Consider the following 25,882-nt stretch of genomic DNA (forward strand, 5'->3'; position numbering starts at 1 on the left):
TCCTGGGAGAGGAATGCCTTTGCTGACACAGTTTCCAGAGTTGCACCCAGAAAATCTCTTTGTTGGTACGGATGAAGTTGGGATTTTTCCGCATTTACGGTTAGGCCTAAAGAGCGAAACACGTTCTGGCACAGAAGAGTGTGTTGTCGCAGGTGAGTGCTTGACTGAGATTTCAGGAGAAAATCGTCCAGGTATGGAAATATTTGCACTCCCTGGAGTCGCAAAAACGCTATTACTGGAGCTAGTACCTTCGTGAACACTCGAGGGGCCGAGCGCAGGCCAAATGGTAACACTTTGAATTGGTAATCGTGTTGACCCACTCGAAAACGCAGGAACTTTCGATGCCGCTGTAAAATAGGGATATGAAAATAGGCATCCTGGAGATCTATCGTCGCCAGAAAATCTTCCTGCAAGAGTAAGCGCAAGATGTCTACTAGCGTCATCATACGGAAGGATTGGCTCTTTATATATTTGTTTAGTGCCCTTAGATCGAGGATGGGCCTCCACTCTCCGTTGTTCTTTGTGATCAAAAAGAACCGGGAATAAAAACCTTTTCCCTTCTGAGACACTGGTATCAGTTCTATAGCTCCTTTTTGCCTTAAAAGTCGAACTTGATGCAACAGTTCTTTCATGTGAGCTGGTGGCGGTCCGGAGGGTGGAGTGGGAGGAGGGAATTTGGTGAATTCTAAGGCGTGTCCCCTTTTTACAATGTCCAAAACCCAACGGTCCTTTGAGATGGAGGACCATTGGGAAAAGAACAGAGAGATTCGACCTCCAACCTTGTCCGTCTGGTAAGAGTCACTGTCTCTTTGATGCGGTTCCTCTGTATGAGGATTTTCCTCTATATGACTTGGAGGTTTGTTGTCGTGATGTTTGCTGTTGCTGGCCATAAGAGTAACGGTTGGACCCTTGATTGTAAGGTTTGTATTGTTTATTGTCTCTTCGAAAACTTGAGGAGGTGCCGCGTCTGCGTGCACCACGAAAATTACTCCTCTGAAATTGAAGGTTTCCTAACGATCTAGCTGTCTCAGTATCCTTCTTTATGGACTGTAGAGCTTCATCGACGTGGCTCCCAAATAATGACTCGCCGTCATATGCCATGTTAAGGATCATGGACTGAACCTCCGGACGAAAGGATGTTGATTTTAACCATCCTTGCCTACGCAGAACAGCCGCTCCGGCAAGCTGACGGAATCCCATGCAGGCGATGTCTACTGCACAATCGATTATTTCCGCCGATGCCGCTTGACCCTCTTGGAGCAACTTCATTGCCTCCACCTTAGATGGCTCTGGCAACTCCTGAACCACATCCGAAATATCAGCCCATACTTGTCTGTCATATCGTCCCAAGATGGCCAAGGCATTAGCTGCTCTAACCACAGTAGAGGCCATAGAAGAGAATTTGCGCCCTATGGCATCCATCCGACGTCCGTCACGATCCGGAGGTGAGGTGATAGAAGATGCCGGATTTTTCGCCTTACGTTGCGCTGCCTGCGTAACGACAGACTCAGGTTTAGCCTGACCCGTGAGGCATGCTGGGGTTCCTATTGGTGCCTTATATTTCTTTTCTAATCGAGGCACCTGTGCTGGCAAGGTATTCGGTGTCTGCATTAATTTCTTGCCTTCTTCCCAAATAAACTCAACTATGGGAATAGCATGAGTCTGTTTGTAAGGTTGATTCTTGAAATCATAAAGGAAGCAATCTTCCTCCCTGCGCTCCGTTGTTAACTTAAAACGGTGTGATGCCCTTTCCATCAGTTGGTGAAAATTGGCTATGTCCACTGGAGGTGAATCCCCTGTTACTATCTGTGAGGGGGATGGAGTTTGTGCCTGGTAATTGTCCCACTCCGCCATATCATCATCATTGTCATCTACATCCCCATCATCATCTGGGATTTCACCCTCTTCTGTGTCCTGAGGGCCTTCCTCTACAGGCTCATAATGAGGCAACAACCTTTCCGGAACCTGTTTTGGAGGTACAGGCGGCATCTGAGGAGCAGGATTTACAATAGGTACCGGTGGAATAATTGCTGGAATCACCGGGGTTGACGGAACCTCTGAACGTTGAGGGGATAGAGGGAACCGTTGGTTGTAGTCGTCCAACATGCGTTGGAGATTAGTAATGAGCGACAAAGGAAGAGTCAGCGTTTTATGCTTCGGAGGGGCCTGGTGTATGTAAACCGGATCTTCATCTTCACTACTGACATCCTGGCACTTAATAACTAAGTCGGACGGACTTTGTGCCGTTCCAAAAGACTCCGGTAACCCCTCGGACTCCTGATCCGAATCCGTAGCGAATAATGGTGAGGGAGGCTGTGCATCTCCCACAGGAATATTGTGTTCCTGGCTATCCGGGCCCACAGTAGGAGGTAATGGTGTCCAAGAAACTCCTGTTTTCTGGGTAGACGCAACACTGCTTATTCGTACCCTTACGAATGTCTGTGGAGATGTACTCGTCGATGGAGCCGTCGTCGACGGAATGATGGTCGACGGAATTATCGTCGACGGGGTCTGTGGCAACAAAATCGCCGTCGTCGGATTGGCGGTCGACGAAGCCGCCGTCGACGGGGCCACCGTCGACGGAGCCACCGTCGACGGGGCCGCTGCCGACGGAGCCGTCGTCGAGGTCTTCGTCGACAAGGCTTTCGTTGACGGAACCACCGTCGACAGTGTCGTCGACGGGATCTTCTTTTTCTTCGTCGACGGAGTGGGCGTCGACGAGCTCGACGACGTCTTCGTCGACGACACTGTCTTCGTCGACGGAACCTTCACCTTCTTCGTCGAAGTAATGGGCAAAACAGAAGTCACCGCCCTTGAAGAACTGATGGTAATCGTCGACGAGGATAACGTCGACAGAACGCTCGTCGACGACGAAGCAGCTGACGTCGTCGTCAGGGTCACCGTCGACGAGGTAGAAACAGCAGATCTCGTCGTCGGGAGCATCGTCGACGAGGCTGACAATTTTTTCCCTGAGGAATGGGAAGTAGACGCCTCAGCAGCCTGAGAACAGTGTCCCTTAGGCGACAAAGCAGTAGGTGAGACCACAGAAGTGGCAGTTGTCAGAGGCAATGCTAGCTTCTTTTTCTTCAGGAAAGGAGATGGTAACTCCTGCACACTACTGCGCTTAGAGGCTGGTTGAGAACGACCAGAAAAGAGACTTTCCACATCAGAGAGTGGGTTATCTTTGTCCTTCAGTCTCTGTAGCCATAATAACAGGCGGCCTTCTCTGTCCTTTAGAGTTTTTGTAGAAAAAGTTCTACAAAATTTACATTTTGCCACCTCATGGTCTGGATATAAACAGTAAATACACTTACTGTGTGGGTCCTCAGAGAACAAGCGCAGCTTTCCACATGAAGAACATGGTCTAAACAAAGATTTCTTACTAGAAGACATCCTTACTGACAAAAACTGAGCAGAGCTCAGGGAGACTCCCTGTCACACGATGTGCGGTAGAAAATCTGAGGTGAGAAGCTCTGAGGAGAAGGTTCTAGAGAGGGGCTGACGCCTGATTGGCTGGAGTTCGGACTTACATAATGACAGAGATAGACTACAAAGGTCTTTTGTCTCTCTCCATTGTATTCCTATGGAGTTTTTCTCTTATAGGTACACTATGTGTGTTTTACACCTATATACGCTAATTATGTGATTACTTATGTATATATTTTACTATATATATGTATATATTGCTATTTTATTTACCGTGGGACTCCCACTCCGACGACGGGGAATATTCAAGCATGTGAATCTATGAAAGACACCCTAATACTGGAGAAAACTAAAGTCCTGCCAGAAGGCTTGAAGTCTTGTTCAGTCAAGGTTATTTTGCTGCCACTTTTAAAAGTAGTTCAAGCTCATTACACTCCACTCTGAACTCTACCCAACACCAGTCAATCGTATTGTTCACAGGGGACCACTCTTGGGTGGCGATGTTATATAATGTTATGATTTTATAACGTACAACATACACCCTCGAATAGGTCTCTTGGCAGTATAGGAACAAAATACAGATGCTAAAAAAAGCTCCAGAAAATTCAGGCTTTCAATAGCTTATAACATTTCAGAAGTTGTCATTCCTGGAAAACCAATTTCACTCCATTCCTAAGTGCCTTGCTCTCAAAATGATTTAGTGCATCATAGATCACATTTCGAACACCTTGTCCCTACTGTGGAACAATTTTTGCCCCAAGCTTGCCCAAAAGTCTAGGATGTTTTTCCGCTACATATGTCAAGGGGACTGAAGATGTGAGGGTTCAGAAAGATTGTGGAGCAAGGATAGTGCCTGGTTTGTTGCACGTCTGTTCTAATCAACTAATTCATTTACAGAATATTTTGTTTTGTGCGGCTATGTTTTGGGGTCCAAATGTAGTTTACAGTAGCATTCAATTTTTTTCAAGCTCAGGAGGGATTTTGCTATTTTGGCTAGGATGATGGAGTCGTCTGAAAAATATAAAAATGCAACTGTATCAGTTTCATCTCCCAATGATGATGGACACACTGCCCGAAGCATCATGTGTTTTGCAAGTTTTAGAAAGAAACGTACCACTGTGCATGAACGTATAGATAAACCCATCATGCTAAGAAACCTTCAATTTTCACTCCCTCAGTGGTGCTGCGTTTCCTTTTTTGTTGGACTTCTGAACCAAAGTACACAAGATCACTGGGTTTTTATTAATTTTCAGCAGAGAGTGATATGGATGTGTGGGAGGGGATGATCCACTTCTTCTTTGGTCTTATTTTGCCATAATCTGGACTAATCCACTAGTTTAGATGTTCTTAAACTGTGGTCCGGGGACCCCTGGGAGTCCACAACGCCTAATGGGGGTCGGTGACTGCTTACAAGATTAAATAATATTAACAGATCAATAAGATGTATATGAATAAAGAAGCAACATTAAAAATGTTTAAACATTCTATAATTGTGAAGGAATAAAAAATTTAGACTAAGTATTAAATTGGTATCCTCAAATTGATTTGTGGGAGCAGTCAAACAGAATAGTGTAGTTGATGTGTGGTCTGAAATGAATTTAGAAAAGCTCCAACCTTCCCATTAAAATAATTTTTGTTTTTACATTTGTGAATTAAATAAATATTCAATAAAATATTTCTTCATTTTTGTATTTGTTTGATGAATGCCCGTTTCCATATTTTTGTGTATTGCAGTTCAAATCATCAAAATTGCTTCGGTCAGGACCCCCAGATTCTAATAATGACTCCATGGGGGTCCCGAAATTCCAGTAATAATTCAGTAGAGGTACCCGGATTCCGGTAATGATTACATAAGGGTCCACAGAAGTTATAGGTTACAAACTACTACACTAGATCAATGACACTGGAAAAGATGAGGAAGGCTGGTTAAGGGAAATCAATTAAGTGGTTTGAGGAATCATTGGAATTTGTAACAAGTTGCTCTAACTTGGATTATTAATGTATACCTTTAACATCTACTTTTACAACTCATCAAAATCTTCACAAATAATATTCGGAAATATAAACACAATAGTTTTAACACACCAGACTGAATCAGATAAGCTTCTAGTCATTTCAAGCCACTTTTTAATTGATGACGTTCAGAACCTTTTAGCATTTATCAATAAATCAGTTTCAAATACTTTTTCATACAAGCATATATTCTTTCTGTTCAAAGTGTCACACCGTAGCCACTTACTGAAATCATTTATTTCCACCGTGTTTGTAAAATTTATGCAAAACCTTTCTGTCAACATGGACAAATTATTTTCATAACTGCCAAATATTACAAGAATGCGAGTTGATTTACATTTTTTGTGCTGTGCAATGTTTGTGAGTTTTCACGATCACCTGCACTGTATAGTAATTCTTTGTGTCTTTTGTTTTCATTGTTTGTGTTCAATTCCAATTGCTTTGATTAACCCCAAGTATGTCTGCTCACCAAACTGTTAGTTTTCATTGCTGCATTATTTAGCCAGGTACAGATTCAGTGTTTGACAATTTCCCACTGACAAATGTTTCTGCTTTGTGAAGTCAAAGCTCTGAACTAGTATCATTTCATGTCTGATTATGTGGAGCTGTTCCATCAGATATTAACTGATTGAGTTATTTAACCACCAAGTTGCCACTGACAAGGCGAACCAGTGATGTTAGTGCGAATTAAAAAAGATCTCATGAATAAGAATGCCAATAGAATACTTACTTCTGAGATGATCATCTGTTGTTGGTATGCGTTTTCATATGTTTAATAAGATTTCCCTTTTGACTGAATCTTCTATCACACTCACAACACTGATGTGGCCGTTCTTGTGTGTGGATTCGATGGTGTCTAATGAGAACTCCCTTCTGAGTGAAGCTTTTACCACATATACTGCAATGATACGGTCTTACTCCGGAGTGTGTTCTCTTGTGCACAATAAGATGCTCCTTCCTACTGAAGCTCTTGTCGCATTCGGTACATTCATATAGCTTTATTCCTGCATGTATTCTTTTGTGATTAATAAGACTATCCTTTCTACTGAAGCTTTTGTCACATTCATTACATGTGTGCAGTCTCCAGTTGTGTTGCATTTCCGGTTGATAAGCAATAAAATCTGTTTGTTTCTGTACACTCTCCCAGTCGTTATATCGTTCAGAACTGGGTATCAGCAGGGGTTCCTGGTAAGCACTAAAAGAAGCTGTATTACTGAAAACACTTCCATGTGACAAAGTCTGATCTCCTCCTATTTTCTCAGATACCTCTGACTGTGTTTGGCTACTGTAGCTTGCCGTATTCTCAGAGCTTGGGAAAAAATGTACATTGTCTTTTCTTGATCCTGTTTTTCCAGCGCGTTCTGTTTTTATTTTCCTGTTTTTATTTCTCTCACCTGCCGATTAGACACAAACAAAATTGTTAGCTTTCTTTACATGACAAAATGATTGAATACGCTGTCAAAATTTGTAATTTTTAGTAATCTTTACAAGCATATTACAAAAGTCACAAGAAAAACAATAACACTGTCATATGCTTTTTACAATCATGTTTCAACTTTACATATAGATAAATCAATACTAAAACAAGTACTGAAAAAGCCAACAGGGTCCACCTTTTTTTAATGAAACATTGCCAAAGCCTGCAGGTCTGGCTTGTAACTACATACTATACAAGGCCACGTCAAGGCATTAGGAATCACTGGCACTTTGGGAAATTATTTTTTTCACAACTAAGCCATCAGTTACTTGTGGGATCCCTACGGGGTTCTACCCTGCCCCCCACTTAATATATACACTGCGCCGCTAGTGAAAGTTTTACTAGAACGTACCTTTGCTGACGATAGTCAGCTTTTACTTCACCTCAATAATAATCCTGCCTTCCATTGTGAATTCCAAAAAGCAATGTGCATTTGTCTGGCAGCAGATGGGAGTAATACACTCAAATTAAATGCTGCTATTAATAGTCAACAACCATTGCCACCAATGGTTCACTTCATAATGGCCCAGCGAATTAAGCACTAGTCCTACCTCAGAATCTAGGAGTTGAGGTTGACTCCCAGCTGCCCCAAAAGGAGCACATTTCAACAGTTGTTTCTACCTGCAATATATTCAGATCTCAGGGAATCTTGTTTCTTTCTGCAGAGGCTGAACATATGGCAGTCACAGTCTTAAGTGGATCACCATTAGATGATGCAAACACCCTACACTTGGAAGTACTTTAAAAGATGCTCCACAAACTTCAGGTGAGAGTGGTATTTGGAGCTCCTGGCTTTGCCTGAACAACTCCTATATTAGAAATTCTTCACTAGGTCCCTATTGGGCAGAGGAGCTATTCTACAACATTGTGTATGGCTCAGAAATCTCAAGCATGGGACGTGCCTACATTCCACAAAAAGCGTTAAAAGCCTAACAGCCTAAAAGGACTTCGGGGACAAATTTATTAGTTGTGCCTTGGTTTCACAAATTTGAAGTTGGTGGCCAAAGTTTTTTGTCTGGCGCCATTAATCTATGAAACACCTTTCTGGCTAATTTATGTCAGGAAAAATTCCATTTCACTAAGAAAAAATAAATACCTGGCTTGCCAATGAGATCTTCACAATGTTAATGTAATTCTTGCAAATATTTTCCCAAATAAATAAAATATTTTCAAATCTCTGGAGGAACTAGAGAGTTCATGGTGATTGCAGGCTATACAAATAAACATTAACATAGCATCACAGAAACCAGCAACTCAGAATGGAGAGGAAGAGATCAGAACACAGGAACGAAGGAGGTACAACTATATCCACTGTCATAAAAGTTTTTAAGTAAAATATTATGGCAAGGTAAGAGTATCCTGGAGTCAAATTTAAATCGTGTCCTGTAGACGGCTGTAATAGGTCACTTCTGGAGGTCGCTGGAGTCAAACATAATTTGTTTTCTGATGCAGGAGGGTCACCAGAGGCAGACGTGTTTCCTTCTTGTAATCGGCAGCAACACTTATTGCAATTACTCGAAGTCCCACAAGTGTCCATCACTGCCCTTTCAGCCTCAGAATTCCAAAGGATTAGAACAGAGCAGATTGACCATTAGTGTCTTTTGCTGAAAGTGGAAAAAACATAGCAAAATAGATATTCTACTGCTGTGTGTTGATGATAGTCATTACCATAGCTCTAAATGCATTCCTGTATGTTCTGAAAAGAGACACTAAAACTCAGCAATAGAAGCACACAATTTATCCAATCGAAACACTGAGACCAAAATGCTCCTGGCCAGGACAAACGCAGGAATAGAGAGGAAAGCCATCGAACAAACAGCAGGGACCGGAGACAGAAAACAAAGCTGTCTAGTATAAAAGTTTAGTTTGGGAGTCTATCCCAAAACAGAGAACAGGCAGCGATTTGCTTCACAAAATGCCTAGAGGAAGTGGCAGACTGGATGACTGACCACTGTCTCAAACTTAATGGGAATAAGACCGAGGTGCTGGTAGTAGGAAAAACACCCACCACATGGTCATCTGGATGGTGGCCTGAAACACTAGGACAAGTTCCTCTCCCTAAAACAGAAGTCAAGAATCTTGGGATCTGGGTTGATTCCAAACTGTCCTTTGACAGCCAGATACGTAAGGTTGCGGGAAAGTGTTATGGAGCAATTAAAACCCTGAGGAAGGTTATAGATCTGCTCCCTTTAAAAGCCAGGAGAACCATAGTCCATGCAATAATCACCTCTCAACTAGACTATGGAAACGTACTGTATCTGGGAGCCTCCAAGAGAGGACTAACTAAATTACAAAGGGTGCAAAATGCGGCTGCTCGTATGGTCCTCAGCCTCCCAATGAGAACGAATACGAAGAGGGCCCTGGCAACCCTCCACTGGCTGCCTATAGAGAAGAGAATTCTATTCAAGGCTATGTGCTACTGTCAACGCATACTCACACACAAAAGCCCTCGCTATCTTCAAACACTACTGACAAGATACACGCCTGGACGTAACTTACGATCCAGGGATATGGCCTTACTGACTGTTCCCAGAATATTTAGAGCCAGAATGGGAGCCCGCTCCTTCAGGTACCTGGCAGCCAAATTATGGAACTCTCTGCCAATCACCATGGGAACAGAACCTAGCGAAACATCTTTCGTAGAACCCTGAAGACATGGTTATTTTCACAAAATGGATCTCTGATTGGCCCGCACTGCTATTAGGTACAGATGTCTTTCCTTTGGTGTCTCAGCGCGGGGACACACCGTCAGGTGTAACCAGGCGCTTTATAAATGAATAAATATAAAATATATAAATATATAAAAACACTGGGCAGACTCAAAGGCCACTGTAAGTATGTGTTATAGAATTAGAAACAGGAGGTTTACAACAAACTGCAGCGAGACCTAAAAAGGAGCTAAGGGCTCCCAAGATCAGTTCTAACTAGAGTATGCAAGGAGGGCACCAAATGTGCCCTTCAAAGCAGTCCGGTGGCGCTGGCAAGTCTCCCCACCCCAGCCCAATACACTCAGTCCTGTATGGGTAGGTGATCACACCTCCCTGCAACAGGAAACCTACTGTTCTGCCTTTCTCTGCTCGAGCTTGGCAGAATTGTGTCAGTGGTCGGCAGCAGCACTAGCTTGTCGTCAACGGCTTAAAGGCTGTAACTGGGAGTACAGGGGGGTACCCCAAGGGACCTCCACATCACATGTGCTCATACTTCCAACACTGGAATCGGTGATGGGTATGATTCCAACATATTTGATAGCAAACACGACCGGGTTTGGTGCAGCCACTATATAGTTAGACATCTCGTAATGACTGATGTCCACTTTATATGTTAAAATGGATGACCACACTTACAAAGCCTGAAGAATCGATTTCGGGGTTTGTAGCAGTGTACTGCACATGCAGGGGCACCCCCATACTTATAACCAAGCACCCTGCCTTCAGGATTGAAAGGCCTGCTTTAGGGGTCACTTATAGTTTTTAGGTGTAGTGACCTCAGATATAAGGAAACGTATATCTGTCGTAGGAGGTGCTAGCACCAGCTTACACAGGCTGCAATGGCAGTCCTTTAGTCACTGTTTGAGTGGTCTCTCATAGGTGGCAAAATACATGCTGCAGCCCCTGGGAGACCCCTGGTGTACCCATGCCCTGGGTAGCTTAGTACCATATACTAGGGACTTACAAGGGTACACCAGTAGCCAATTGTGGAGGTACCAAAGTACGTACCATAGCAAAGTTAGGGAGGAAGGACAGTGGCTGGTGTCCTGATTAGCTGGATCCTAGCCAGACTAGTCACAAAAACATACTGAGACCAGCAAAAAGTGGGGGTAACCATGTAAGCAGATGCTACTTTCCTACACATGGTGACAGCGGTGGAATACAGGGGCCAATGTCACAATGGTGACAGAGAAACGTGTGTCTCCTGACCAAATCACATTTGGTCAACTTTACCATGTGACCAATGCAAGCAGTGTCAGGACTGATCATTCCTTTGCAGTTGTTAATCTCAGCTGGGGAGGGGTAACTGGCCCTAAAAGAGTTGTGGTTTCCCCATACCTACATGTGGAGTGTCTGTTGGGCAATAATTTGGAAACTTCAGCCTGGCGTGAAGTGGAGTTCAGGACAAATGCAGAGATGATGGAAATCTCTGCCAGTGCATTTGTTGTGACTAGGGCTCAGGCCAAGCAGTTAGGTACTGAGTGAGCTCTGGATCCTGGAAAAATGGACCAGCTAGCTCCTAAGAGAAGGCGCAGGAAGTGCAAGGAATTATCCTCCTCCCAGACTCCTAGTGAGGATCAGTCTCCTGGGGGAGATGATCCTAGCCCCTGTGAAGGAACTGTCCCAGAAGAACTTGAGACCTGACTCAGGAAAGTTATTGGGGGCAGTGGGCCCTTCCAGGGCAGACTTAAGTTAGGAGCAGAACTTCTGACCCTCTCCTGAACAGCTCAGAAAGCAAGCTGCTGCGGATGAGGCAGGGAATGTCAGAGGGTCTCTCAGGATCTATTGGGAAGATGGGCTTCTGTTTTCTGAATATAGATACCCCAAGCCTGAAGCTACCAGGAGGTTGGTTATACCTCAGAAGTACAGGTTTATTTTTCTATCCCTAGCACATGACATTCCCTTGCAGGACATCTTTGGGCAGAGCAAGACTTGGTACAACCTTGTCCCTCATTTTCACTGGCCCCACATGTCTGAAGACACCAAGGAGGTTTGCTGCTCCTGTGTCACTTGCCAAGTCCGTGGTAAGTCACATGGCACTACAAAGGCCCCCTTAATTCCACATCCAGTGGTTGGGTTTCCCTTGAGAGGGTAGGGATAGACATTGTTCGTCCCTTAAACCCTCCAACAGCATCTGGACATAGTCACATCCTAGTGGTGGTGGACCATGCCACTAGGTATCCAGAGGCTATTCCACTTAGGGTCACTATAGCACCTGCAGCGGCTAGGGCCCTTCCGGGAGTCTTTTCCAGAGTGGTGTTTCCTAAGGAGGTCTTGTCAGACAGATGTATATACTTCATGTCTAGCTACATCACTGCAATGTAGAAAGAGTGTGATTTAAACTACAAGTTTACCACACCTTACCATCCATAGTGCAATGGGCTTGTTGAAAGGTTCAACAAGACCCTCAAAGGTGTGATCAAGGGACTCCCAGAAAAACTCAGGCGAAAATGGGATGTCTTACTACCCTGCCTTCTCTTTGCCTACAGAGAGGTTCCTCAGAAAAGGGTTGGCTACAGCCCATTTGAACTTCTGTTTGGACGTCCAGTTAGGGGTCCATTGTGTCCGGTTAAGGAGGGCTGGGAGCAGCCTCTCAAACCTCCTAAACAGGATATTGTGGACTATGTCCTTAGCCTGGGTTCATGTATGGCTGAGTACATGAAGAAGGCCATCAAAAACCTTAAGGCCAGCCCAGCCAGGAGCTTCAGAAAGCTTGGCATGACCAAAAGGCTGTACTGACTGTTAACATGCCAGGACAGAAAGTTTGGGTGTTGGAGCCTGTGGCCCCAGCAGCTCTCCAAGACAAGAGGAGTGACCCCCACACCATCCTTGATAAAAAAAAAGGTGTCACCTACTTGGTGGCCCTAGGCACTCCCAGAAGTCCTCATCGGGTTCTTCATGTTAACCACCTAAACCCTTTTGTTGATAGGGCTGGCATGGGCTTGCTCATAGCCACTGATGAGGGACAGGAGGAAGAGAGTGATCCTCTCCCTGATCTCCTTTCTCAGGACCATGTTGGTTTGGTCAGTAGATGGAGTAGCCTTGGCAGGCAGCCTCACTGACCAGCAGCAAGCTGATTGTAGGCAAGTACTTAATCAGTTCACACACTTGTTTTCTCTGACTCCAAGTCAAACCACCTGGTGTACCCATGAATTGGACACAGGTGACAGTCTGCCTGTCAAGAGTAAAATCTACAGATAGCCTGACCATGTCAGAGACTGCATCAGGACTGAGGTCCTAAAGATCCTGGAGTTGGGGGTCAGTCAACCTTCAGATAGCTCTTTGACTAGTCCTCTAGTTGTTTTGCCAAAACCTAAGATGGTAAGAGAGAGATGAGATTGTGTGTAGACCACAGGGGTCTCAATGCAGTCACTAGGACTGATGCCCATCACATTCCCAGGGCAGATGAGACGATTGATCCTCTGGCCTCAGCCAAGTATCTCAGTACATGTGACCTGACTGCTGGCAAATCAGATTCTATGCGGGCGCCAAGCCAAAAGCAGCATTTTCAACCCCTAGTGCGCATTAAACATTTATTGTAATGCCTTTTGGCTTGAAAAATGCACTTGCCACATTTCAGAGGTTGGTGAACAAAGTTCTCACAGGTCTGGAAGCCTATAGTGCAGCATATCTAGATGATATTGCTGTCTTTAGCTCCACCTGGGAGGATCACCTGGTCCACCTGAGGAATGTTTTAGAGGCCCTGCAAAAAGCAGGCCTAACTATCAAGGCTACTAAGTGCCAAAGCAAGGTTGTTTATCTCGGTCACCTTGTAGGTGGAGGCCAAGTTAAGCAATTGGAGAGCAAAATCCAGACCATAATAGACTGGGTTGCTCCCACTACCTAGACTCAGGTCAGAGCTTTCTTGGGCCTGACTGGGTATAAAAGGAGGTTTGTTAAGGGATATGGGTCCATAGTGACTCCCATTAATGATCTCATCTCCAAGAGAATGCCTAAAAAGGTTCAGAGGACAGTTAACTGTCAGAAGGCATTTGATGATCTGAAGCAGGCCACGTGCACTGCTTCCATCCTGCAAAGTCCTGATTACTCTAAAACCTTCAATGTCCATACAGATGCTTCTGTGATAGGGGTAGGTGCAGTATTATCACAACTTAATGCAGATGGCCAGGTCTACCAGTAGCTTTTATAAGCTGAAAGGTGACTGTGAGACGTTGGCCTGGTATATGCTGTCCACTAGTTATAGTGGGCACCTTGTATCAGTCCAAACAACCCCTTATTGGTTATAGATTAAAGACAACCTTTATTGAAAGCTATCCTAGTGGTAGCTATGGAGAGCAGCCTTCAGGCTAAATCTTGAAGGAATGTAAAGCAGCTTGTTTTACCAGTCTATAATCTCTTGAGTTCCTAAATGAAAGATATCCACACCAGGTATATATATAAAATATATGTATTTATTACTAAACACACCCTCCTAGTCTCTTTATGAGACTAGAGGTCAAAACACATAAGTTACACTTCAATAATCACAGTAAAATAAATAGCACAAATACACGTCAGGCCCTCGGGGCGAGCCAAACCATATACTAAAATAGTGGTATAAGAACCACAACTTAACTAGACACAAGGCCTAGAGCCTGTAGAATCGCTGGGACCCCAAGGAACCACCCAAAGTAGCGACACAGGGGACCCACGGGGGCCGTGTGCAGTGTGTGAACACAGCCGCGAGCTCCCGTTAGTTTCTATGGGGAAAGTCGCGGTTAGATTTTTTAAAGATTAGGGACTGTGAGAAAGTGCCATCTTTCTTGCATGGTATGCCCCCACTTTTTGCTGAATTGCTGAATGTACTTTGACTGAGTGTGCCGTGGACTCCTGCCAATCAGGTGCCCAGGGCCTATGTTCCTTCCCTAAAACCTAAAACCCAAATTGGCAAACCCTGGCCACATGTCAGCCCCTGGTAAATGGTACCCTAGGTACCCAGGGCCTTGTGACCAGGGAAGGCCTCTAATGGCTGCAGCACTTATTGTGCCACCCTTAGAGGCCCTGTACCCTAACACAAACACACTGCCCTTGCAGGCTGAGTGTCTGGGTACAAGACAAAACAAAGAGTCGACATGGCACACATCCCTGTGTGCCATGCCCACAACCTACACTGCCCTGGCATACATCAGCCACCCCTCTAGCTGGGTGCCCTATGCCAGTGGCGTGGGCACAGGAGCATGAGCCCTGTGCCCCTACAGTATCCAGGTCCATTCCTAGGCACTGTAAGTGCAGTTCTGCCATTTTAGAGTATATGGTGCTGGGAGCTCATCAAACACAAACTCCACAGCACCATAATGGCAACACTGAAGACCGAGAAGTTTGGTATCAAACTTCTCAGCACATAAACCCGCACTGATGCCAGTGTGGGATTTAATATACAAAGCACTACAGAGGGCATCTTAGAGATGCCCCCTGAAACCTAACCCACAATCCACGTCTTGTCTGAGAGGCTACCTAGGCTGCCACACAGCAGACATGTTGCTGGACCCCTGGGTGGAGAGCCCCCGCTCTCCTGGGCCTGCAACAATGCACATCCTGGGCGAGGTGCTAGGTCTCCTCCCCCAGGATGGGGAGGGGGAAGCTTCAAAGGCATGCCACCTTTGTGCGCTTTGCCAGGCCACTTGCTGTACTCAACAACTGGCCCCCACCGGTTCTGACCCCCACTCTGGCGGGAAGACTGGCCGGAAACTCCATGTAAGGACAGGGGATGTGCCAGCCCTGCCAACCCCACCCCTCAGGTGGGAGAGGCGAGGTGAAGCACATCTCTGGGCCCTCGCCATCTTGAAGATGGGGAGCCCTACCCAATCTGGGCTAGGCCACTGCCCCCCTCCCATAGGAGAGTGGCAGGATAGGGGGTGTACCCACCCCAGGGAAGGGACCCTGTGGTCCCTGCCCTTTACCTACCTGCAACGCCCCTAAATTTAGTATTTAGAGGCACCCTGAACCTTCCTTCCTTAGATTCCAGATCCCAAAACAGCACAGAAGATCAAGAAGAAAGAAGACCTGCCGTGCAGCTGCTAAGAAGAGGAAGACACCAACTGATTTGGCCTCAGCCCTACCGTCCTGTCGACCCTCGAACCTGCTCCTGCTAAATCCCGGCACCTCCTGTGGCCAGCAACCTCACAAACCCCGGAGGACCTGGCTACATTGGGACTCTGAGCACCTGGGACTCCCACGAGCAGTGGCTCTGCTCAAAGCAAGTATCTAACCCCTGGCATCAGCCCGGAACCGCGAATCCCTGCACACTCTGCACCCGCCAAGCCTGGCCTGTGCCGGAGTGGACAAAGACCCCGAGGACGTCCCCCCGGCGACTGTGACCCCAAATCCGGCACCCAAGGACCCACCTCGACGCTCCTGATGTCTACGCCCGCAGCCTCAGAACCAGGGACTCCCCCAACCGCGATCAACAGAGTAAGATTTCCTGACGTCAAAAGGCACCCCTGTACCCTGCGCCCTGCAGCCCCCTGTGCCCGACTCTTGGGTACCTACCTATCCTCCAACTACCCAACTTACCTCTCAAAGTGGTGGTGGCACCTGAAGAATCTTCGTCCCGAGCTTGCAGCCTTTGCTCGTCATTGAGCTTTTCCATAGCAATCCATTGAGAGTCCGAAGGCTCAAAAGCACCCTGCACCCAGCCGCCCGAGTGGCCCTGGCAGTGCAACTTCTACTCCTATCTACTTCCCCATTTGCCCTGAGCAAGTGACCAGGAGCCCAGCTCCCGCAGCCGTGTGGCCTGCTAGTCAGCAGCCACCAACCAAGGGCCCCCTGCCTTCCATAGGATAACATTGGGCCTAACTCACTCTGCACCCGGCTGCCCCTGTGCTGCTGAGGGTGCAAAAACTGTACTTACCTGACCCTGGGAGACCCCTGAGGCTATGCCCAGAACCTTAACTCTGCCAGTCGAGTACTTACCCAAAAGCCGATAACTCACTTTTCTTCCATAGGGTAACATTGACTGGCTCCTCTTGAAATTTCTTCTAATTGTGGAGTTTCTAAACTTTAAAATATTTACCTAAAACCAACCGAGTAACGAAAACGAAAATACTCACCTGCTATTAGGAGAGCTCCCAGTGTTGGATCTTGGTGCCCAGCACTGACCCTAAAAAGTATTTACGACCGTACTTACCACTAACTCAATTTTCTCCCATAGGAATCCATTGACGGCTTTCCTGTGAAATTTCTTCTAAGTGTCGATTTTTGCAAACTACAAATATTCTTTGAAAATCGTACCAACTGTGAAAACGTAATTACCTGTTTAGATAGATGTCCCAGTACTGAGCCTAGGAGCCCAGCACTGGATTACAAAAGTAACGAGAACATACTTTACCCGTAACTTGAATTTTCTCCCATAGGAAACCATTGAACGTTTTTTCTGTGAAATTTCTTCTTAAGTGTTGATTTTGCAAACTTATAAATATTCCTTAAAAATCGCCTGTGTAACTTAAACGCAGTTACTCAACTCCTTACAGGTGGTACACTAGTGCTGGATCTAGGATCCAACACTGACCCAGAAAAAGTAACCATAACCCCACTTATCTGCTAAGTGAATTTCCTTCCATGGGATAACATTGGTAATTTGATTAGAAAAAGTTGCTAAGTGTCAACTTTTAAAATAGCAAAATATTGCTTAAAAATCACAACAGTAACTAAAACGAATTTACTCACTTGTTTCCAAGAACTGTCCCAGGACCGAATCTAGGATCCAGTCCTGGAGTTAGAAAAGTAATCCTGAAATTATTCAATTGCATATAACTTACAATTCCCATTGAGCTCAATGTATTATCTCTGAACGCTGCAGAGGGGCTCTGCTCATGCAGGGGCACCCTCTCACATAAGAACCAAGCACTCTGCCTTCAGGATTGATAAGGCCTGCCATAGGAGTGACTTATAGGTTTATATGTGTGTATATTTATAGTGATATAGGTAACCTATATCACAGTAAGGGGTGCATGCACCACCTTACCCAGGCTGCAGTAGCAGACCTGTGGTGTCATTTTGGGTGACTTTCCAGGTGTGGCATAATACATGCTTCAGCCCCTGGTAGGCCACTGGGGCAACTATGCCCTAGTGTACCATATACTTGGGACTCACAAGGGTGCCTTAGGATCCAATCTGTGGTGTACCTAACGTACAGGTAATCAATTTAGAGAGGAAGCAGCTAGGCTGGGGCCCTGAATAGCAGGGTCCCAACCAAATTAAAGTCGAAAAACAGTGAAACACCAGCAAAATGTGGGGTATACATGTGAAGCAGATCCTACTCTATATATATCAGACAACTTCCTCGTTTAAAGAGCCCCGGACACTGGCAGGGCGGCTCCGTCGTGCAGGAACAAAGAATCCTGCTATTTATCACCACACATTCCTTTCACAGAAAGGCAACGACTCCTGTGTGAAGTAAAGTGCAATACAAATAATTTTAAAACATCAATATGGAATCTATGAACTCTGCAAGGCTGGCCATCAGAGACTGATGGAAGCCGACAAGAATGACCATCAGAGACTGATGGAAGGCGACAAGACTGGCCATCAGAGACTGATGGAAGCCGACAAGAATGACCATCAGAGACTGATGGAAGGCGACAAGACTGGCCATCAGAGACTGATGGAAGCCGACAAGAATGACCATCAGAGACTGATGGAAGGCGACAAGACTGGCCATCAGAGACTGATGGAAGCCGACAAGAATGACCATCAGAGACTGATGGAAGGCGACAAGACTGCCTATCAGAGACTGATGGAAGGAGACAAGGTTGACACACGGCTTACACAGATTTTATGCAGCAACTGCGACCTCTGCCTCCAGGAAGCCGATTTGGTTACTCACCAGTAGCCCTGCTGATTGTCTCTGTTGTCATACTTTCCTCATAGCCCAAGCAAGAGGTCTCATTCTCATCTTTTACGCGAAATGTAATCATCTCATGACCTGTGAGTAATAAAAACAATAATATTACAACGTGCAGCAATGCACAGTATTACACAGCAGATTACTCAATTCGCAAATTTCTATGAGCGGGAAAGAGCCTAAGGAGACACACAACCAACCATTCAAAAAACAAAACAAGCATTTGCAATGCAAACGGTCTAGCATTTTTTAAAGTTAGAGCTATTGGCGTTGTATATACCTATTGTTTTGTAGTAGATGAGTGTATAGGACTAAGGATGAGGAATTACCACTGGGAACAGAGAGACACAGCTGCAGCACTGCCTAGGGACCTGAGAATGAGGCGTTACCGATGGGATGAGAGTAGCAGCTAGCAGCAATAATGGTGGTTAAGGGCTGCGTCTTTGGCCTATAACTGGGAGGAAATCAGGATATTTTGTAGTGACACTTATACTTATCTGCAGTTGATTCCTAGCTCACCCAGTGAGACACTAATCTAAACCGAGAGGAATATGGTGACGGTGTATGGTATTTACAATACATGCATCAGTGAGAAAAGGGCTAATAGGTGAAGCCTAAAAGACGCAGCATAGCGTTCTCTCTTAACCAACCTACAGGTTTGGAACAAGTGTGTAGTAACACCTCTGTTGCTCAGGACTATATACACCTACCTCATTGGTGAAGGTCAAATAACAGAAAAATAGTGAGCTTTCTTAGCAAAACATAGAAAAGATGTGAAACTGCTGGTAGGAAAAGGTGGTGAATTACCTCAAGCAGTCATTATGGTATGGAGGATTTAAGGACAAAAATGTTTTGGCCTACAGGTAAGGTAGGAAAATAAATTTAAGCTCGGCAGATTTTTAAATCAACAATTGAATAGCCCCTGAGCGTTCAGCTACACCTGTTTAATGCCTATTCTTGGTTTAAAACTGCCCCTCGCAGAGCTGCTGCATGTGTCTCAAATCTTAAAGTGCTCTGTGGAGACAGAGGGTTTATAGTCTGCCAGATGGCCTTGATAGGTCAGGGGAAAGTGGCACGTGTAGGTAGTGATCCTAAATTGGCTCCACGCATACATGTGGGGAAGAGAATGGCATGTTCCGAAACTATAAGTGACGTGAATGAGCCTGTTTGGAAATAGAGGGGCTCATATAATTAAGCTTTAGCGCGAGAAAAATGCGGGTATTCTTGCGTTGCTTATTAACATTTCACCTTTGTAATTTGCCTATGTGTAGTTTCTATTGGAACGTGTCTGAATAACAAGCGGCAGTGTGACTGTTGCGAGATGCGCCTATCATTGGAGCGGTTGACATAAAAAGAGAGACGGCCACCGTGAGCAAACAAAATGCAAACACTCATGCGAGTCAAGTTTTTGAGTACGTAAACACACCGTATTCAGTTGTCCCATTAATATTGTGCTGCTGAGAAAATGTTACAGAGCTGTTATCACGCGTAGTGAAGTCGATATAAGTGCATACAGTTATACCACATAATTGCACCAGGAACAACGGTGACGGTGGGATACGTTTTGCTCAAGACTATTAGCATGCAAAGTGGACTACAGCGCAGGCGTAAGAGTGGGCATGTTAGTGTCACATTCATGTTCTGCGGGGAATACACATGTGCAATGTATCACTAAGCCTTGGGGTTGGAGCTCCTCACTACTCTGGATAGTACTGCCATATGTTGACACTGGGTCGCCTTCTAGGGTAATACAGCCTAAAGATGCCCAAGGGTTGTCGAAGGAGGCTTTTACCACGAGGGCGCCGCACAAGATGATGAGGCGTCCACATTAGTATTGGGGATCTATTATAGGTACAGAAGATGCATATGTGCACGTGGTTAATGGAGATAAGAAGTGAGTGCGATATATATCAAAGGATTGTCTTGAGGTCACATGGAAAAAGGCATGTGGCCAGGAATAGACAGAGTGTTTTAAAATACATTCTTCATTGCAAAGCCAAGTGTGTACACAGCGTCACCTCTTCCATCTCCCCTCGTTTCCGTGCTCTACTAATTTAAATAAAACAGATTTTTTTTTTTTTTTAAAACACCGATCTCGGATCAGCAGGCAAGCAGTGTTTTAGGAGGGGCAAGGGGGTTGGGAGAGACACAGTGAGATTAAGTGTGAAACAGTATTTTAAATAAAAATAAAAAAAAGGAAAACCTCTTAGCATAAAAGAGAAGCAACGTGAGCTGTAGAAAGCAGGTTTTTTTTCTTTTCAGGCTCAGAGGTCTTATTCTGTAGCATGCTATCCCAGAGGGAAAGGCTGTGGCTCAGCGGTCAGAGCAGCCGACTCGGGAGCTGGGGACCAGTGTTGGAGGTGCGGCGTCGGCTCAACATAGTGACCACACCGTCATCCGCTTCAGTCAACACGCATACACAGACGTCACCCAATGATTACACTGACACTTTATTTGTGGGTGAAGAACTGCTGCAGGTTTATTTCATACAACATAGTATGATAATAAAATTGGGTTATCTTACGGGCGATCCGGGGCAGGCAGCCCCTTGCTGCTCCGCCCGCCTGGTGAGCCAGCACACACGGTGGGTCGATGCCCGGCAGTGTGGCACATCATTATTTACAGATCATCCACTGGGTCACGTGATCTGTCTCCTACTCCCGCCCCTTCCGACAGGGGCGGAGCGTGTTGTGGCACACCCCCGGTTGGTCAGGCCCCCCAACCGCCCGAAGGACTAACGGGGCGCCGTCGCGGTCTTCCCAGAACCCCCTTCGGCTCCTGGACCTTGGCTCGGGCACGCTTACTGTGCCGGACAGGGGTACCCTTACTGTACCGCCTGTCGCAGAGGTACCCTTACTGTACCCGTCTGCATCCAGATCGCCCTGTAACTCCGCCTGCAACGCAAAAGAAAACATTAAAACTTTCCAAATAACGCGCTGTGCCTGACACGTGGGGTAAGTGGAAAGGGTGGGAAATCGCGTGTCCAGGCTGGAGCGGCGCACAGGAAACAGAGGAGGAACTGGGCGAGAGGGCCTCCTAAGTAGGGGGGGCAAGCCGCGCCCCCCCGCCCCCAATGGCCCGCCTCCAGCTCCAACTATAGGGAGTAATACCTTAGTGGGCGTAGCCTCGCGCGCGAGGCAGCAAAGGGGAAGGCTCCGACGGGCGGCCACTAACATGCTGCCCTGCTGATGTCCCACTGCTTGGGATGCGGGCAGCGGCATAGTGACCACACCGTCATCCGCTTCAGTCAACACGCATACACAGACGTCACCCAATGATTACACTGACACTTTATTTGTGGGTGAAGAACTGCTGCAGGTTTATTTCATACAACATAGTATGATAATAAAATTGGGTTATCTTACGGGCGATCCAGGGCAGGCAGCCCCTTGCTGCTCCGCCCGCCTGGTGAGCCAGCACACACGGTGGGTCGATGCCCGGCAGTGTGGCACATAATTATTTACAGATCATCCACTGGGTCACGTGATCTGTCTCCTACTCCCGCCCCTTCCGACAGGGGCGGAGCGTGTTGTGGCACACCCCCGGTTGGTCAGGCCCCCCAACCGCCCGAAGGACTAACGGGGCGCCGTCGCGGTCTTCCCAGAACCCCCTTCGGCTCCTGGACCTTGGCTCGGGCACCCTTACTGTGCCGGACAGGGGTACCCTTACTGTACCGCCTGTCGCAGAGGTACCCTTACTGTACCCGTCTGCATCCGGATCGCCCTGTAACTCCGCCACAGCTCTGGGGAGGCTACCGTCGCTGCCAGAGCCCCCCTTCCTCCCTTCGCTGTTTATAGGTGCCCGCCCCTGCGAGCCAGCTTTCAGTGGGCTGACTAATGGGTCCTGTTCTGTAACCGTAAATATACGGCATTAAGTTGCAACATTACTCAGAAGCCCAGGGCAGACTAACAACGAATGACTCTTGGCCCCAATGCCGCTCAGCTTAGACGTGACCGGAGTAACTAGCCTTCTTGGCGATGCCACTGCAGATCTACCTAACGTAATTATGGGAAGATCAGCACCTGCATATGGAGCCAGAATAGCGTCATGGTTCCTGAATAGCAGCTGCGGGGGTTGCATGATTTCTTTAGCAGGCCAGAACATTTTTGCGTAACTGCTAAATGGACGGATTCTTTTTTCATGACTCCGGATAAAGCCAATTTGGCTGACTGAGCTGCCGAAGATACATCGCTCAGCTCGAGGACCCAAATTTGTGAACGTTTCCCCCCTCCCTGGCTCCAAGGAAAGGCCGGGCGAGAAGAGCAACACCTAAAACTGATTCTCGGGCTGGCAATAGGGCATTGGTAACAAGGCATTGGTGAAGTAGGCGCTTATGAACCTGCAATCCCATTAAGATTTTTCTCAATTGGCCAAATTAGGTGCCACCCGGCCCGGAATTGTGTGCCCGACAGCTACCGCACAATAAGCAGGGTGAAGGTAACGTGTGAGTTAACCACTTCACCTACGTATATAAACACAAGCTGACATCACGGTTACCTCAATTTGCTTCCTTTCACATCGTATTAGTCTATTGTTTACTACAAACTGGCCCATATCTTAGCAACATCTCCTCGTTTTAGCCTCTCTACTTGCAAATTAAGTTACCTTAAATTGGACGATAGAGTCTTGTGCTAGTCCCGCTGTTATCCCACTCTTTTCTTACTCTCCACTGGGACAGCGTATCCAATTCCTTGCTTGTTGAATAGCAGCTAGCTTTGGACTCTATTGCTGCTGAAAGGAGTTAATATGTTTGCCTACAGTCCTTGTTATACCGGTGTTGCTGTGCTATAGGTAAGTCGTGGCACCGACATCGTGGCTTGAACAGGAAACTTCTCATTTCTATCAAATAATTTGTTGTGAGCCCCAGTTATGATTTCGTTCCTAACCCATAATTGGCAGTGTCTATCTTGCCAATACCTCGGTCACGTCCGCCTTAAATCATGCCAATACATCTGGCTTTTCCGCTAGCCTTGCCCATTAACCTGTCCAATGTCAGTGGAGAGCAGCACATCTCTGGTCATGCTTATTTCAGAAGGTGATAAGCCCTTTTCATTACTAGAAAGTTTAAGTGCAATATTCAAGGGGTATGGTCGCTCTCTGCTCTCTCAATTATTACCATGTAGATGAGGGCATGCCATTCCCGGGTGTCTGGTTGAAGTATGCACAGATAATTGACACTCATTCTGTGGTGTCCGGGTGAAGTATGCACAGGGCATTGCCACTCTCCCACGTGCAGTGCTGTGAACCGTTTGAAGTAGTTCAGCCGATTCAGCCAACCACCCCCTAGGTGGAGACTTGCACTCCTCTCCTCCTTAATACGATATGATGCTATCCACAACAAATATGAACCTATGTGCAAATACATATTACAGGCACTGTAAATATCCACTGTTTGTTTATTGCTTGTTATATGGTGTTTGTTAGATAATGTTATTAACTGATGCATTGAACTAAAATTACTTAGAAATGATTTGTAAGATGAGGTAACCTTATCTCGCCTTGAACTATAACTATTAGTCCAAACTATTGGTAAACTCGTGGGCTTTATTTAATTAATTTCCCAATAGTGTAAATTCTTCGTATTCAATGTTTATTCCAACAAGTGTGGCTTGCTGTCACCTTGTGTCACCTCCTGTGTGGTTCCTCCAGCTCCGTTTTCGGAGTTATCATTTTGTGCATAATCACATTCTGTTCTGCTCCCAAAAGATCATGAAATCCACACCAACATTTATGTTACACTAAATTTGTAGGGCACACGTACCAAGTTTGTTTCCTGGCGCTGCTCTGAAACCCGCTAGAGTGGTATGTTACTCACATACCTGTCCAACAACCAGGTTTTTTGGAGTTTGCGGGAACTCATGAGGACCTAGTCTCTAGAGGTAGGGAGTTCCAACATCTGGGACCTAATGTGATAAACCTTGTTCCACTGCAGTGTACCCATTTAAAGTATCCCTGGGGGCACACCACATGTAGTTTGAATCTTGGGGGGGGGGGGGCCGTGACGTGGCCAAGGTGGACATTTCACGTCAGATATCATTCACCCCACACAGGGCATCTATGAGCGACACCACATTTACAGCTCATTGTGCTTACTAAGATGGACCCGCTCCTTAGTTTCCAGCACACAATGCACTTCCATGTCATCTGGCCCTGGTGCCTATCAAACAACTGCCAGCCTCTGGCCCTCCCTACAATAAACCAACGAACTTCAAAGGTCGCGGAAGAGGCAAGCCAGGCTAAGTCTCGGTAGACCATGTCACTCTGGGCTTTCCCTTGCCTCCCTGTGGAACAGGGAGAATAACTTTAAAGATGTTAAGTGTGACACACAAACCCAGGCCTTCCACCTGTCTCAAAACAGCTCAGGCTGCTGACTTTCCTGTATAGACTAAGCTGCCACTATGGCTGTGAGTTGCCGAAAAACATTACACCAGCTGTTTCCGAATAGTAAGGCTAAGGATGAAAGGCAGCAGCATCTCTTGACTTAAGCGTGGAACTCACAATCCTAAATACCTTCAAGATGTTCTGTATGACCCACACACCCAGGCCTTCAGCTTGTCCCAAAACAGCGCAGGCTGCTGATTTTTCTGTATAGACTAGGCTGCCTCTATGCCTGTGGTTCGAAAGAAACAGAGCCGTAGTCATTACTGGTGACCCAGGCAAAGTCAGGCAGATCATTGCTTCCCCAGGTCTATTTACCCCATTTACTGAGATACCAAAATGTTAAGGGCATCTGCAATGCATAACCACCAGAATACGATGTTGGGCCAGTGGCGATGGACGACTTACACAAACAGGCCGGTAAAGCAGGGACACTGAGAGATATTGCACTTGGCCACTAAGAACTCACACAATAGGTCAACCTGCCTGGCCCAACCCAGGCAATAACCGGGAAATCACACCTTCTCAGACAAGGGACGTTGATGGACACCACAAAACGGGCCCCCCACCCTGTGCCATTGACCGACTCGGGCCCACGAGGTAAACTACTGTGGTGGAGGACACCTACCCCCTGCTGGATGCTGTTAACACATTACCCCTACGGGACATAGCCCCCAAGGTGGCCGACTCACCACGTGCACTCCGAAAGTTTGTTAGCCCGGGCAATTCTTGCTACCTAGAGTCAAAGCTGTACCCCTACCTCTTTCTTCACTCTCCCAGTAGTGAGGAATTCATGGAAGTTTGTACAAGGTTTCCTCTCCAAATATGTTGGATTCTCCCAGGGATCTTAACAATGAGCTATTTACACGAAATGCCTTCCAACTCAAGACTCAAGGCCCTGCATATAGCTGCAGTTCAGTTTGTGTTGCGACTACTTCAGTACCAAATTGTGTGATGCAGCCCCTATGTTTCATTAAGCCATATATCATATTTCACAAAAAACAAGGCAATGAGAAAACATGACCCCTACCTTCCTCC

The 25,882-nt window shown here is 46.3% G+C and overlaps 1 protein-coding gene across 5 annotated transcripts in view; it reads right to left on the reverse strand.

Moving 5' to 3' along the window:
- Positions 1-5,536: 5,536 nt before the first annotated feature.
- The window catches only part of LOC146783125 (uncharacterized), a 252,211-nt gene continuing 231,865 nt past the window's right edge, over positions 5,537-25,882 (reverse strand). For all 5 annotated transcript variants that reach the window (XM_085638822.1, XM_085638820.1, XM_085638824.1 and 2 more), the window contains 2 exons: positions 18,449-18,547; positions 5,537-6,833 (listed from right to left, as the gene is read on the reverse strand). In XM_085638822.1, the coding sequence (XP_085494948.1) occupies positions 6,181-6,833; positions 18,449-18,547 (752 nt within the window). In that variant the 3' untranslated portion in view covers positions 5,537-6,180. The remainder of the gene's footprint in view (positions 6,834-18,448; positions 18,548-25,882) is intronic.

Source organism: Triturus cristatus, chromosome 12 (genome assembly GCF_964204655.1).
Source record: "Triturus cristatus chromosome 12, aTriCri1.1, whole genome shotgun sequence".
In the NCBI taxonomy this organism is placed as follows: Eukaryota; Metazoa; Chordata; class Amphibia; order Caudata; family Salamandridae; genus Triturus; species Triturus cristatus.